The sequence below is a fragment of the Antrostomus carolinensis genome, unplaced genomic scaffold (genome assembly GCF_000700745.2).
Source record: "Antrostomus carolinensis isolate BGI_N321 unplaced genomic scaffold, ASM70074v2 scaffold2018, whole genome shotgun sequence".
Taxonomy (NCBI): domain Eukaryota; kingdom Metazoa; phylum Chordata; class Aves; order Caprimulgiformes; family Caprimulgidae; genus Antrostomus; species Antrostomus carolinensis.
Window position 1 is genome coordinate 1,208 of NW_010334778.1, and position 14,456 is coordinate 15,663.

Below are 14,456 nucleotides of genomic sequence, written 5' to 3' on the forward strand. Positions count from 1 at the left end.
ACACCTGTAAAGGGACCTGTTGTGGGGTAATGTCTTCGCTGCTTAGGGATTCACACCCCTGCCTTTAGGGTTGTTACTCAGACTCATTGCCCTCCTGCAGGCCTCTCCCTGGTCTAGGAGATCCCCGTTATTGAAGGCAGTTTTATTGTGGGGTGTGGTGTAAAATGTCTGTTTTGAAGCAGATTGGCTCTTTTTTCAGTTGGTGTCTACGCTCTGCCACAAGACTTCATCTTTGGAGCGGATGGAGGAGGAAGGCAATGACGATGAGGAGGATGATGAACTGGACATCTTTGGGGGTTATGACAGCTTCCGGGGCTACAACAGCAGCATGGGCAGTGACAGCAGCTCCTGTCTGGATGAGTCCAGTGACGATGAGGTGGCCGATCGGGAAGCGGGAGAGGTTCCAACCTCTCCTGTGCACCAGCTGTCCACAGGCCGGCTCGCAGAGGACAGTGGGTCTGAACCAGGTACTACCCTGCCTGCCTGTTCTACCTAAAGCAGGTGTGTGATGGAGAGAACGAGAGCTCAGGGAAACCCAAGGGACTGCGTCTGGAGTATCCTTTGGGGCAGCACTGGATTGACACTGCATTTTCTGGGCTACCTGGGGGAGCTGGGTGTGTGTGTGATGAGGGTTCCCTGGGCTCAGATCTGTCCGTGTAGTGTACCAGTCCTGCCAACTGCTCATGTTTTTGTGCCTTCTTTCTCTCAGCTGTGTGCGAGATGTGTGGGATTGTGGGCACCAGGGAGGCTTTCTTCTCCAAGACCAAACGTTTCTGCAGCGTCTCCTGCTCCAGAAGCTACTCCTCAAACTCCAAGAAGGCCAGCATCCTGGCCAGATTGCAGGTGAGTCAAACCTCTTCCTTCTTCCCTGGGAATGGAGCAGGAAGTGCCTATACACTGGGGTGGGTGTTTGCTGTCCAGTTAAAGATCAGAGTGCCATTACCAGTGCCTTGTTCTTCCTGCCAGAAGTCCTCAGAGAACACATGCCAGCTGAAAGGTGGTGCTCCCTAGAAGCTGGGGCAGGACATAGTGATGTTTTACCTGCTGTTTCTTCTTTTTCTTGTGAGCATTAGTAACAATTGTAGCAATGTGAAAATTGTCCCAAGGAAGAGATGCATGCCCTTCTGGCCAGTTACAGGGACTGGCTTTCTCTCCTGTGCCACTAATGTTCCTAATGTTCCTTCTTTTGTAGGGGAAGCCACCAACAAAGAAAGCTAAAGTCCTGCACAAGGCAGCCTGGTCAGCCAAGATCGGGGCCTTCCTCCATTCGCAGGGCACAGGGCAGCTGGCAGATGGGACGCTGACAGGCCAGGATGGTGGGTGTAGGAGGTGTGAGGAGATGCAGCTACTGAAGCCACAGAAATAGGGACACCTGGAGAGCTGTAAGCTCTACAGTCTATTCTTCCTCCCCTCTGGGGCACTGCCTTGTACTGAAACAATGTGTGTGGATTGCTCCAGCACTGGCAGGACACCGGGGGTGTCTCTCTCCCTCTCCCTGCCAGTGCTAATGGAGCCCTGGTGGGTTCCTGTCCATCCCCTGTTGCAGCCTCATCCTCGCTCCTCGTGCGACTCGGACTGAAGCGCAAAGCTCTTTAGTCACAGTCCCACAGGGTACTAGCAAAGCTGACTTAAAGGCCCCCTGCTGCTCCCAGCCATTCGCTGCCCCACTGCCCGGGGGGAGTTGTATTTAAGCCGAGTTATTCACTGATCAGCTTGGGGAACAGCCAGGCACTGCAGCTGAAGGAGTAGTGAGCTGTTGTGTTCGGGCAAAAGTGAGCCCCAGGGGGTGGCAGCAGGGATTGATCCCTCAGCAGACTGCTACTGGAGCAGAGCTGTAGCCTTGGATCAGGAGTGACTGTGGGATTAATATCTCACTGCTCCACTCTGATTTTCCCAGCACCCTCTGGGGAAACAAGCGCTGCTTATGTGTCCCTGCAGGGTTGCTGCTGAGCGGCAAAGCTACAAAGTGGTTTAGTGATGACATGATGCAGTTGCCACTCAGCCCTGAGCTGGATTTGACCCCTTTTTTTTGTCCTTGCTGCCCCTCCTTCCCCAAAAGCAGGTGTCAGCAAGAATTGATTAATAATATATTGTGCCTCTTGTGGGGACTGGTCCCTGTGCACTCATGGGATCTAGTTCCCCACCACGGAAAATGCAGAGTCCTTCTGTGCTGGGGCAGAGTGCTCTGTCCCAGAGCAGGCCACAGTGTGGCTGCAAGCTGTAGTCCAGAGGTAGCTGAGCACTCTGTACCTATCCTATAATCTCACCTGATTTTTTTTCTCTCATGTCTGCTTATAGCACTCGTCCTGGGCTTTGACTGGGGAAAGTACCTGCAGGAGCATGGCTTCAAGGCAGCTCCTGTCAGCTGCTTCAAACACGTGAGTAGTTCTTTGCTGTGCCTCCCAGTGTGCATGGGCCATGCCATATGCATGGGGATCCCCTATACTCCTGTGACAGGTGGTGAGGAGAGACCTGGGGAGCTGGTTATTGAGCCCCAGCTGATGCAAAGAAAGAAGTTTGGGCTTCTCAGAGCTAAGACTGGGAGTCCCTCAGAGGGACCAGGAGTTTTGGGGGAGGAAGCAGAGGGGAACTTGGTAGAAGTACTGCCGGTGGTGATGGCTTAGTGCTGGCTGGCTTGGGACAGAATCAGTTCTGACTGGGGGGGTTAGCAGAAAACTCCTGGTTGCCGTTGCAGTCTGTGTGAGTGAGCACGTACCAGGGTGATGTGCAGGGAGGAACTCTGCTGATGTGGGCCTGGCAGTAACTGTCCTTCAGCACGTCTGGTTCCTAGCATGCTGATTTGCAGTCCTTGTGGGCCAAGTAGCCAAGGCAGATCCATGGAGGAATGGCAGTTCTTGGGTATTATAGCAGCCCCAGCCTCTCTGTGTATTAAGACTCACTTGTGATGTTGCTTTTGAGTTGTGATCTCTGAAAATACTAACAAAATTGTGTTTTTCTTGAGGATCAGTCAGGAAGACATGGCAGTTTGATGGTTAGGGATTTTGATACCATAGAGGAATGGCAGCAGCTACTTTGGGATAGTAGGACAGCGGGCAGTGAAATAGTTCAGTGTTGCTTTACAGTGTTCAGCCTTTTGGGATCCTCTGTGAACACCCCAGTGAGATATTTGGGACAGTTCAATTGCATTTCAAGCCGTTGGCAGATACGGGAAGGGTAAGGCTTGCAAACCTGGGCCTAAGAAGAAAGTGTAGCTTCCTAAAACATGGCTCTGAAAGCCAGAGTGAGGGCCTGAGCCCTGCTCTGACTGTCAGTGTCCCTCTCCCAATGTGGCTGCCTCAATCCTTCAGGTGCCTCTCTTCGATCAGTGGGATGATGTGGTGAAAGGTATGAAAGTGGAAGTGCTGAACAGTGACGCCGTGCTCCCCAGCCGCGTGTACTGGATTGCCTCTGTCATCCATACTGTAGGTATGTCTCCCATGTAGTTCCTGACAGCTGGGGATGGCTAATCTCTGAGGGGGGCTTTGAAGAGTTGAGTGTATCTGCTCAAGCAAAACAGCAGCTCTTAGGAGCTCTGCAATTACTGAGAGATTTTGGAACAGGAAATACCATGGTGTGGGGGTGGGAGGAAACAGCATCTGGTTCCTGTTCTGGTTGCTGGGCTCTTTGCGAGGGCGGTTCTGCCTCCAGAATGGTTGGAGAAGCTCTGATAACCAATGCAGAGCTCTGAAGGCCATGCTGTATGGAATAAGCCTGTGGTGCCCAAGAGGGAGAGGAGAAATTCTTGGCTTCTAATGCCTTTCTCTGTTTGTCTGCTCTGTCCTGGCAGGGTACAGGGCCCTTCTACGATACGAGGGCTTCGAAAATGACGCCAGCCACGACTTCTGGTGCAATTTGGGCATGGTGGATATTCACCCCATTGGCTGGTGTGCCATCAACAGCAAAATCCTGGTACCACCACAAAGTGAGTGTGGGGCGGGAGGGTTCAGCATGTGCCTGGGCATGGAGGAGCCTTGGTTTATGCCTAGTGCAGTGGGGACAGGTGCCCCCACGGTATGTGGGACCCCAGTTCCATTTGTGCTCTGTGTTACAAGGAACAGTTAGTTCTTTGGGAAGCTGGAGACTGCTTGGACTCTCTGCATCTCCCTGTGGTTGACCCTAGGGGTGCTGGATGCAGAGCTGGTGTCAGACCTACAGACGGAGGCTGATGCAGGTGGCCATTCCTCATTCTGACCCACGTGGTGGCTATACTTAACCTTTGGGGGAACTTTTTTGTCCTACCCCCTGGACAGTGTCTCTGGGGAGTGCGCTGGATCCACCCCCTGCTCAGCTAGCAGTTTGTAGAGGAATGCCAGTTTAGCAGAATGCTGGCAAGCTGAGGTTTGCTTGGTTTGGCTCATGTGCTTTTGCTCTAGTACCACTTCTGCAGCCAGATTGGTGGAGTTGGGTGTCTGCTTGGCCCAGTCTGTTCTGTACTGGTGATCCCTTGCAGGCAGCCGTGAGGGCGAGCTTGCGGAACAGGGTCTGCTTGAGAGCAAGTATTGGACCTGAATGTGAAGAAGACATTTTAATGCAGATGGACTCTCAGAGAGGAAGAAAGATGTAGTGTGGTGCTCTGATTCCTTAAGTCATAAAGATGTGCTTTTTCCCTGTGTGTACGTAGCTATCCACGCCAAGTACACTGACTGGAGAAGTTACCTCATGAAGAAACTGGTGGGAGCCAGGACCATCCCAGTGGATTTCCACATCAAGGTAAATGTGGGAGGCTGTCACTTTGTGTGTGGAAATGAAGCCGAAGCCGAGAGATGTGTGTGCAGCATGTCTCTTCTCGTTCTGATCTGTGCAACTCCTCTATGTGTGCCCTTGAAACTTGGGCAGGGCAGGGGCAGCGAGACATCTGTCATCGTCCTGTAGGTAATGGCACAGCCCCTGTGGTCAGCACAACCGCTTCTCCTTTGGGTCTTTAAAAGCTGTTGTCGTGTCAGGCTCTGCTGGAAGATTTGAGGATGAGTTTTTGCTGCAGGGAGAGGGCAGTGCAGCTCCAGCCTGGGCTTTCCCTGCCCTGTTTCAGTGCTGGGGAATGGCTCTGAGAGTCAGAAGCCTTTGCCTTCAGTGTTGGTAGCACAGCAGCCTGTGGGGAGCGAGAGGGACGCAGGCTCCCTCAAAATGCGTGAAGCAGCTGTGCCATGGCCTTGCCAGCTTTGTAGCTCTTGTGGTTGCTTTGTGTAGCCTGCACTGAGGTTAGACCTTGTTGGGGAGAAGAGGCTTTTGTCCCTGGCAACTTTGTAAACCACAGATAAGGAAGATGGTCCCAGAGACAGCAGGCAGGAACGCAGGTGATGGATTTTCTAATGTGTGAGGTAATTGGTAACGCTGAGCTGGAGACCTTGACCTAGTTGGTGTTTCCCCTGTTGCTTCTCAGAAAGGTGAGAGGATGTTCGTAGCTGCTTGTTCCTGGGCCACAGCTTGTAGCTAACAGCTCACACCATGGTAAAGGGAGACAGATGTTGTCAGTATCTTTCTCTTCCCAGCATCCCAACTCCCGCCTAATGAACAGGAGGTGGAAGGGGGAGACCTTCCCTTCAAAGTTGTTCTGGATTCAGGGGTAGGTCATTTTGGGTGTCTGAGTCTGTTTTGAACTGTTGCTCTTAGTTGCTGCACAGCATTCTGGGATCACAGTGCCAAAATGTCACGTGGTTTTCTTAAACACTTTTGGGAATTTGTGGACGTGTAGGGCTAGGCTCTATCAGCAAACTGGACGTCTCAAAAAGGCAGTTCTTTCTCTGTGCCTTTAGGTCACTGCAGAGTAACTCTGCCATCAGAGGTGGAGTTGGCAGATAATCACCGTGTTGCTCAACCTCTGCTCAGAGTGAAAAAGATAAACTAAGGGCCTGATCTCCTTTAAAGTCAGCTGAGAATCCTCTTACCCTTTGGGAAGCTACACTTCTGGCTGCTTTCAGCATTGAAACCCTTGTGGTCTCTTTAATGGCTGAAAAAGGCACGCAGTTCCCCACTCAGCTCCTGCTAAAAAAAAACAGAAGTGACATCTGTTTCTTATGCTCAGAAGATTCACACGAGGTGCTGGCTGTGCTTGGCTGCTGGGCCAGGGTGAGGGTAGCTGTTACGAGGCCACAGGACAGGAGGCACTTAGGGTTCATATGCCCAACTGTGCTGTCATGTGTGGGGCTGGCAGCTCCCTGTCCCCCTGGTGAACCCACCTCCCAGAAGTGTCTCCCATTCAGCTCTGGGCAGTGCAGGGTGTTGGCTAGGGTGTCTGTGGGGAAGGCTGTTCTCTGAAGTGTTTGGGGAAGGAAAACACCAAGTGCAATTGTTCTTACCTCCTCTGTTGGTCGTTGCCAGATGGCGGAGAGCATGAAGTACCCGTTCCGGCAGGGCATGCGAGTGGAGGTGGTGGATAAAAACCACGTTTCCCGGACGCGCATGGCAGTGGTGGACACGGTGATTGGGGGCAGACTGAGACTCCTCTATGAGGATGGCGACAGTGATGATGACTTCTGGTGCCACATGTGGAGTCCCCTCATCCATCCTGTGGGCTGGTCACGGAGAGTGGGCCACAGCATGAAGAAGACAGGTAGGGATCAGACCACCACAAGCATCTTCTGATTTGCTATGAGATGCCTGGGCCCTGCTGCTGACACCAGTCTTGACATGCTGGAAGCCAGGGAGCTGCCTCAAGACCTGACAGATAAGGTCTATGCAGTCGTGTGTCTGCTGCTTTTTCCCCTGGGTGCATAAAAGCCCAGTGATCTGCCACAGGTCAGGACAGGGGGACTGTAGGGTTTCTTACCTGAAACAGGTCATCTGTCCCCACAGCGTGAGAATGCAGAGTCTGCATCATCACAGATGTTTATAGTCTTTTTGAGGAAATTCATGCTGGCTTCTGTAAAACTGGATGCCATCAGGTTCCGTTTTTTCTGGGCTTTTCCTCTGATCAAGAGGAATTCTTGATCAGCTTAGACTGGCAGAAAAATCAAGACTTGAACCCTACTGATCCTTTTGGTTACATCTCCCTTCCTTGCTGCCTCTCCCTGGTGATTACAGTTGCATGTAGAGGTGTCATCACTAGTGCTCAGGAAGATCATCCATCTGCTTTGAGCAAGCCCTACGTGACAGCCCATGTTATGGGAAGGTGTAGAGGGACTGACCTAGTTTTTCTTTATTACTCTTTTCATGGTCTCTGATCTAGCTTTTTTATAGCTTCTGAGTTCTCACCAGATAATTAATAGCCAGTGTGTTTTCTTGCTGCAGTTGCTGCAGTTTTCTTACCTCTCTTTGTTTCTTCCATTCCTCCCAGAAGAAAAACGCAGTGACATGGCAAACCATCCCACCTTCCGGAAGATTTACTGTGATGCTGTCCCCTATCTGTTTAGGAAGGTAGGACACGTCTGCCTTGCTGTGTGGGTTGTTGAGGACGGCTCAGCTACAGGGCAGTCAGGTGTTTGGGGTGTCAAGGCTGTGCTTGGGCAGGGGCAGATCAAAATGGAAAGATGGAAGAACTAAAAGGCAATGACAGATTGAGGGATACAATGGAAGGAAGAGCAGTTGCTTGGAACTTTGAGTTGGAGAGGGAAGGTGATGGCATGGGAGGGACTAGTTCAGCCAAGGAGCTGGATCATGCTGGTAAGGACAGAGATGAGAAGGAGGCTTGCTTTGCTGTGAAGCGGTGGCTGAGTGCTGGGCTTGGCTCTCCAACTGACCAGATCCTTGGCAGGAGATTGCTGACACAAACACTGTTGGTTTGGCTGGCTCTTTGTATTTCTTGTAATTTTTCTTCTTGCCCCTCCCAACTTGGGTTGAGACAAGTAAAGAAGCTCTAATCCTGTTTGCATTCGGCCTCGTTGGTGTCGGGGTGGGATTGTCCCATACCCTTGGCAGCACATGGTATACCAGAGTCTCCCTTAGGTACGAGCTGTCTATGCTGAAGGTGGATGGTTCGAGGAAGGCATGAAACTGGAGGCCATTGACCCCCTGAATCTGGGCAACATTTGTGTGGCCACTGTTTGCAAGGTAAGTTCAGTGGGCAGAAGGGGATCTACTGTGTTTACCTGAGATAACCCAACCTCTCCTTAGGTCTTTGCAGATGAATAAGGGCACGTAGAATTTTGCATGAGGTAGAGGAGAGGGCTGTCAAGAAAGATAGGCAGCTGGTGTGTGGAGGGAATTGGGGTGTTACCTCAGAGATCTGAGAAGCTGATGAGACCAGCAGTTGTCCATGTGTGCCTAAGTGCACCCCATGAATATGAGCATGCTTGGTCTGCAAGCTAACTGTCCAGTGTGTGTGACTCAGACACCTTTCCCTTACCCTTGGGCATGCAGTAGGGAAGATTTGTTCTCCAGTTCTTGGGAGTGCCAATTGTGATCCATCTGTAGGGAGTCTTGGGAGGATCCTTTGAGACGAGAGGCTTTAGAGCAAGCAAAGCTCTACACTTATGCCCTTCGCTCCAATCTCAGGTCCTCTTGGATGGGTATCTCATGATCAGCATTGATGGAGCCACATCTGCCGATGGCTCTGACTGGTTCTGCTATCATGCCTCCTCACACGCCATCTTCCCTGTCAACTTCTGTCAGAAGAACAGCATTGATCTGACCCCTCCAAAAGGTGAGGTCTGAACTCTGCCCTGTGGTATAAACCTGCATGCAGACCTGCTGGGCTGTGCTTTTCGGAGAGGTGTCAGGTTCAGATGAATCAAAACCACGAGGTCCCCATCTGCCTGTTTTTCAGGGAGATAGGGCTGGTTCAGAGAGCCAGTCCATTTCAGCTCTGCCCATATACCAAGTCTTGGTACTTTTTGGAAGGATGTAACATCTCCAGAGGGCGTTAATGGCATGGTAGTTGGCTCCTGGTGGATCAGTGGGAAAGGTGTATGATCCCCAAACTGAACAGAATCAAAGGTTTAAAGAACAAGGAGGGTGGGAAGGGACAAGTAGAGCCATTGCTGCATGACTGGGTACTTAAAAGTGGCAGGAGTCACCTCTATTCTTGTATGAATGAATCTGAGACGGGTATTTCTGCAAAATCCTGAGAGGCAATCCCCCTAGCAGTGTTTTTACTGCCTCATCTGGTCGTACTCAAAACGGCCTGCTCGAAATTTCTGTGTTGCAGCACTTTTGTGCAGTGCTATTCTGTCTTCTTTGATGGTCCTGCTGGAGATGTTCCTTCTTTCTCCTGATGGAGAAAGATTGGTCTTAGTAGTGTGTTTTGCACGTACTTCTTTCTGCCTGCTGCTTCTCCTCACCTTTCTCTGTGGTCTGGATATGGACTGACACAGGTGTTCAGAGCTGCAGCTCGCGCTTTTCCCTATTTGCCCACGGGAGGTGGGTGCTGGACTGCCATGGAATCTGTGCACTAGACTTGCGTCCAAGATCAGACTGTATGTGCTGGTTAATGAAACTGCTTTGCAAGCAGTTGCTCTGCCTCCTTCCAGCCTATTCTGCCTTTTCCTTCAGCTTATCTCCCCAGTGACTGCCTTTTTCCCACTGACCTTTTCTTCCTGTTGCAGGACAAGATGCAAAGACCTTCAACTGGGAAAGTTACCTGGAAACGACTAAATCAAGACCTGTTCCAGCACGGCTCTTCAACACAGTGAGTGCTGCCAGAAAGAGATGTGTAGGGATGCTTGCAGTCAGCAAGGAGGAGCACAAGAGCTCTGACTCTCACAGAATTGTTGAGGTGGAAGGGGCCTTTGGAAGTCATCTTGTCCAACATTCTATGATTCTATCCTGGTCTAGGGGAAGGTGTCCCTGCTCATGGCAGGGGGGTTGGAACTAGATGATCTTTAAGGTCCCTACCAACTCTAACCATTCTATGATTCTAATGCCCCTGCTCAAGCAGGGTCACCTATAGCAGGTTGCCCAGGACTATGTCCAGATGGCTTTTGAGTATCTCCAAGGATAGAGACTCCAACCTCTCTGGGCACTCTGTGCCAGTGCTCAGTCACCCTCACAGTAAAAAGTGTTTCCTGATGTTCAAAGGGAACCTCCTGTGTTTCACTTTGTGCCCGCTGCCTCTGGTCCTGTCCCTGGGCACCACCGAGAAGAGCCTGGCACCACCTTTGCACCCTCCCTTCAGGCTTTTATACACATTGATAGGATCTCCCTGAGCCTTCTCCAGGCTGAACAGTCCCAGCTCTATCAGCCTTTCCTCATAGGAGAGATGCTCCAGTCCTTTCATCATCTTTATGGTCCTTCACTGGACTCTTAGGTGCTTCCATGTCTCTTGTACTGGGGAGCCCAGAACTGGGCACAGCACTCCAGGTGTGGCCTCACCAGTGCTGAGTAGAGGGGAAGGATCAACTCTCTTGACCTGCTGGGAACTTTCCTCCTAATGCAGCCCAGGATACCATTAGTCTTCTTTGTCCTAAGGGCACATTGCTGGCTTATGTTCAACTTGGTGTCCACCAGGACCCCCCAGCCCTCTTCTGCCCAGCCGCTTTCCAGCCACTTGGCCCCCAGCATGTGCTGGTGCCTGGCGTTGTTCCTCCCCAGGTGCAGGACTTTACGTTTCCTTTCGTTGAACTGCATGAGGTTCCTGTCAGACCATTTCTCCAGCTTGTCAAGATCCCTCTGGATGGCAGCACAACCCTCCAGTATATCAGTCTCTCCTTCCTGTTCTGTATCATCAGCAAACTTGCTGAGTTTGACATGACACTCTGTCCTGTCATCTAGATAATTAATGAAGATACTGAACAGGATTGGACCCGGTATTGACCCCTGAGGTACATCACTAATTACTGGCCTCCAACTAGACTTGCCACTAATCACCATCCTCTGGGCCCAGCCACTCAGCCAGTTTTCAGTCCACCTCACTGTCTCCTCATCCAGCCCATACTTCCCTCAGCTTCTCTGTGAGGATCTTTACAGGAGGCAATGCCAAAAGCCTTCCTGAAGTCAGGGTAGACACTATCCAATGTCTCTACTGGGCTGCTCTTTGCTGCCAGTCAGCACTTCTGAGGAGAGCCCAAGGCACAGAAGTGTGTGCTCTCCAGGTGAAGCTCCTGTTTGGCTGGTTGGGACAGGCAGTGTCCACGTGCCTTTGTGGTCCCTCTGAGTGTTTCTCTAGTGTTTCCAAGAGCTCCAGGCTGCTGCTGGGTTCTGCACAGCTTATTGTCTGTGGACATGCGATGCGCACTTGAGTGGAGGGGGTCTGCTTTGCATCAGCAAAACTGCTGCAGCACCTGGGCTTGTGCCCATCTTTGTCATTTCCCAGGGCTGTCTCATGTTAATGGGTGTCCCTCATCTGCTGTTCCCCCTGTGTCAGGATCTTGTTTCTAAAGGCTGGGCTGAGTTTCACTAAGGACACAGCCAGCCCTGGATCTCTTGACATGTGCCCCGTTCTGTTACGCTACTGGTTGGTTCTGTTGCGTGGCTGTGGGTTTGGACTGGGTGCAATGGCCTTGGGTTTTCTTTTTTCATTTTTTCTGCACGCAGGACTGCCCAAACCATGGCTTCAAGGCAGGCATGAAGGTGGAAGCAGTGGACCTGATGGAGCCCCGGCTCATCTGCGTAGCCACAGTGAAGCGTGTAGTCCACCGTCTCCTTAGCATCCATTTTGATGGCTGGGACAATGAGTATGACCAGTGGGTGGACTGTGAGTCTCCAGACATTTATCCTGTGGGGTGGTGCGAGCTGACAGGCTACCAGCTTCAACCGCCTGTTGTTCCAGGTGAGTGAATATTTGACTGTGGTTTCTAATGCTAGAGGCAAAGGTTTCCTTCCTCCTGCTCTCTGAGTGGCTCCTCCTTTTGGGGCCTTGTAGCAAGGAAAAGAAAATTGCCTCATTGACTTGTGCCGGCTACCGTTAGCTGTCCTCTGCTGCCACACATTCCAGCAGCTGGCAGAGGGAGGAGTCTGTGGTAGGGAGAAAACAGCCTGAGATTTGAGGTTGGCTCTGTTTTCCCTTTGGTCCCCCACCTGCATACCAACAGAGAACTGCTCCTGATGAAGTCAGGTAGAGTTCCAGGTTGTCCTGTCCCTGCACAGCTCCCTTTTACGGGGTGTACCTACAACCTCAGCCAGGTAGCAGGGGGAGCTCAGCCCTGCTCCCTTTTCTCAGCAATTCTCTGACTCTGTCTGTAAAAGGTAAGAGCATCCCTCTGAAGAATTTATTCCTTCCCTTGTCGCAGGGAGGCCACTGCCTCACCTTTGCAGATGTTTTCCTTCTTGTCCAAAGCTACGAATCTTGTTTCTTTACTGCCCCTGCCAAATCTCTACTGGGCCTCTCTCCCCTCTGCTGCCCCAGCCTGCCACCCTGGGCCCTGGCCTGGAAGCACAGACAGCAACTGCGCTAGAGCCTTGCTTTCCCCTCAGCTGGTTGTCTCGGGAAGAGGGCGTTGGCTCGGGGGGACGGGTATATCTTGTTTCTCGCTCATGTCACTTCATCCCAGTTACCTCCTGGTTATGGGACTTGGCTTTCGTTTCCCTCTCGTCTCCATGACAGAGCCCACAACTCCAGTGAAGGCCAAGGAGATGCCCAAGAGGAAGAAGAAACCCTATGGAAAGAAGAGTGAGTGATGTTTGATTAGTGCCCTCCCGCTCGCTCGCAGGTTGGGCCCAGTTAGAGAAACCCTGTCCATGTCCCATCAGAGCAGGAGAGAGAGGCCTTGTCTTGCTCCAGATGCCCTCAGTCAGCTGTGGGTTTGACAGCACAGCTTCATCCTTCTTAACTGCTGCCATTACCTAAGAGAGCAGAGAGCTGTGTGTGTGGGAAGGATCTGTTTTGCAGGCTGTTTTCTGTTGGCTGAGGTACAGATGGCGCTTGCTTCCAGGCATGAGGTTGTGCTGCTTTCCCCACTGTGTCCACGGTCAGAGGGAGATTTGTTTGCTGCAGCTGGAGAGCAGCCCTGCCTGCTTTGTGCTCGGGGAAAGAAGGCCTTAACATGGCTGAAGAGGCCAGTAGTGGGGCTGGTCCATGTTGTTGTTTCATCTCATTGTTATTGTCATTGTTGCAGTAGCTGTGGCAAATCGTGTAGACAGGCAAGAAATACCTTTCTGGGGGGTGGAGAGGAAAGGACATCTAAAGAATATAAAGACCTTCAACCTAAATAAAAACGTCAGCTAAAAATGAAAACATTAATGCTACGGTGTCTGTGCCTTGGAGCCAACATGCCCATTGCCTAGGACTAGACCCAGACAGGTAAGCAAAGCTGACTCCGGGCTGATTCCAACAGGACCGCTCCTCGGAAGTTAAGCTGAAGTGCCTTGCCTTTAATGAAGGAGAACATGGAGGAGCGTATTTTGAGATTATGACGATAGAGCTTTTCTCCAGTAGGTCATTTCTGTCATGTAACCAGTTGGCAGCTAATGACCTTGTAGCTTGCTGGTCAGTTGTGCTGGTCCCTGGCCTGTGGTTTCTCAGTGGAGCAGGGTTGCATATTTTCAAGGAGAAAAGAAACACTTTTTTTTTCCCATGCTCTGTTATCTCTTTGTTAAGGAAAAAAGTTACCTGCCAAAGCCCGCAACATCAAGCAGACCGTCAAGAAGCCGCCTGCCCCGAAGATGAAACGAGAAGCAAAAGCTGCCAGCAAGGCTTTGCCAGAGCCAGCACCTGATGAGAGTAAGGGAGTTACTCTGCCCAGCAGCCACATGCAGCTCCTTCACATGTGCCTGCATGCCACCAGCCCTCCTGAGGCCTGTGCTGCCTCTTGGCCCTTTAAGTCATGGGTGTCCCCAGGCACAGAAAGGCAGCACAAGACAAGTGTCCTTCACCACTCCTCCAGAGACAGAGAGAGTGGAAGAAAGCCTTTGCCTACTTTCCCTGGGAAGGTTTGCCTCCTAGGAAGGTTTGGTGGCACCAGAACAGCTGGATATCTTGGTACTGTTGGTGCCTCCTGAGGGCCTGGCTGCCATCCTGAGCAGTCTGGTTGTATGAAGTCAGTTAGGGAGGAGAGCCAAGACAGACGTGTCAAAGTGTGCTGTTGCATCCCAGTCCCCATAAGGGCTGTCACAGTATGTGAACACAGCCCATCCTGCTGAGCACCAAGAGATGTGGTGATCAGAAGAGCATCTGTCAGCTGGGTCACCTGCCGAGCCTCATGGGTGTTGGTGGAGGGTGGGTAAGGCGCTTTGTGCACATGGGGCTCCGTTGCTCACAAAGGTTTAATTTCCTCCAGGCAGGCAGAAAATAGACCACACTGGCTTTTCCTCCCTCAGCCCAAGGAGAAGTTGTTCTTGGGAGCAGGCAGCTGAGTGCTGCCAGGCTTTAGTGCTGTCCTGATTGCTGCTGTGACCATAGATAGATTTGTGCCAGCAAGACAGGGCTGCCTGTGGTAAGGGACCCTCAAGAGGGGGCTGGAAACCTGGGGCGTTAAAAATCAAGGCAGCATGCATTGATTTTTACTTATTTTTCCCTCTCTTTCTGTCTCTTGCCAGTCATTGCCGTGCAGGTGAAAGAAGAAACCATCGACCCCTCGATAGCAGAGTTTGGAGCCGCAGAGCTTCCTGTTCCCATCAGCAGCATAAAACAGGAGGTCACAGACTGA

The 14,456-nt window shown here is 51.6% G+C and overlaps 1 protein-coding gene across 1 annotated transcript; it reads left to right on the forward strand.

Moving 5' to 3' along the window:
- Positions 1 to 203: 203 nt before the first annotated feature.
- On the forward strand, positions 204 to 14,456 carry L3MBTL2 (L3MBTL histone methyl-lysine binding protein 2). Its single transcript, XM_029086564.1, has 16 exons — positions 204 to 467; positions 710 to 843; positions 1,193 to 1,316; positions 2,299 to 2,378; positions 3,309 to 3,426; positions 3,788 to 3,922; positions 4,622 to 4,710; positions 6,319 to 6,550; positions 7,277 to 7,353; positions 7,882 to 7,986; positions 8,431 to 8,578; positions 9,480 to 9,562; positions 11,407 to 11,641; positions 12,416 to 12,481; positions 13,409 to 13,531; positions 14,347 to 14,456. The coding sequence occupies exons 1-16, from the start codon at positions 242 to 244 to the stop codon at positions 14,454 to 14,456; spliced, it is 2,085 nt and encodes a 694-aa protein (XP_028942397.1). The 5' UTR covers positions 204 to 241.

What these genes read in the sequence shown, in the direction of transcription:
- L3MBTL2 (XM_029086564.1), top strand. Translation starts at nt 242, where the DNA reads ATGGAGGAGGAAGGCAATGACGATGAGGAGGATGATGAACTGGACATC. An exon ending in GGACAGTGGGTCTGAACCAG is followed by an intron (nt 468 to 709) that starts GTACTACCCTGC and finishes TCTTTCTCTCAG; the next exon opens with CTGTGTGCGAGATGTGTGGG. An exon ending in TCAACCGCCTGTTGTTCCAG is followed by an intron (nt 11,642 to 12,415) that starts GTGAGTGAATAT and finishes TCTCCATGACAG; the next exon opens with AGCCCACAACTCCAGTGAAG.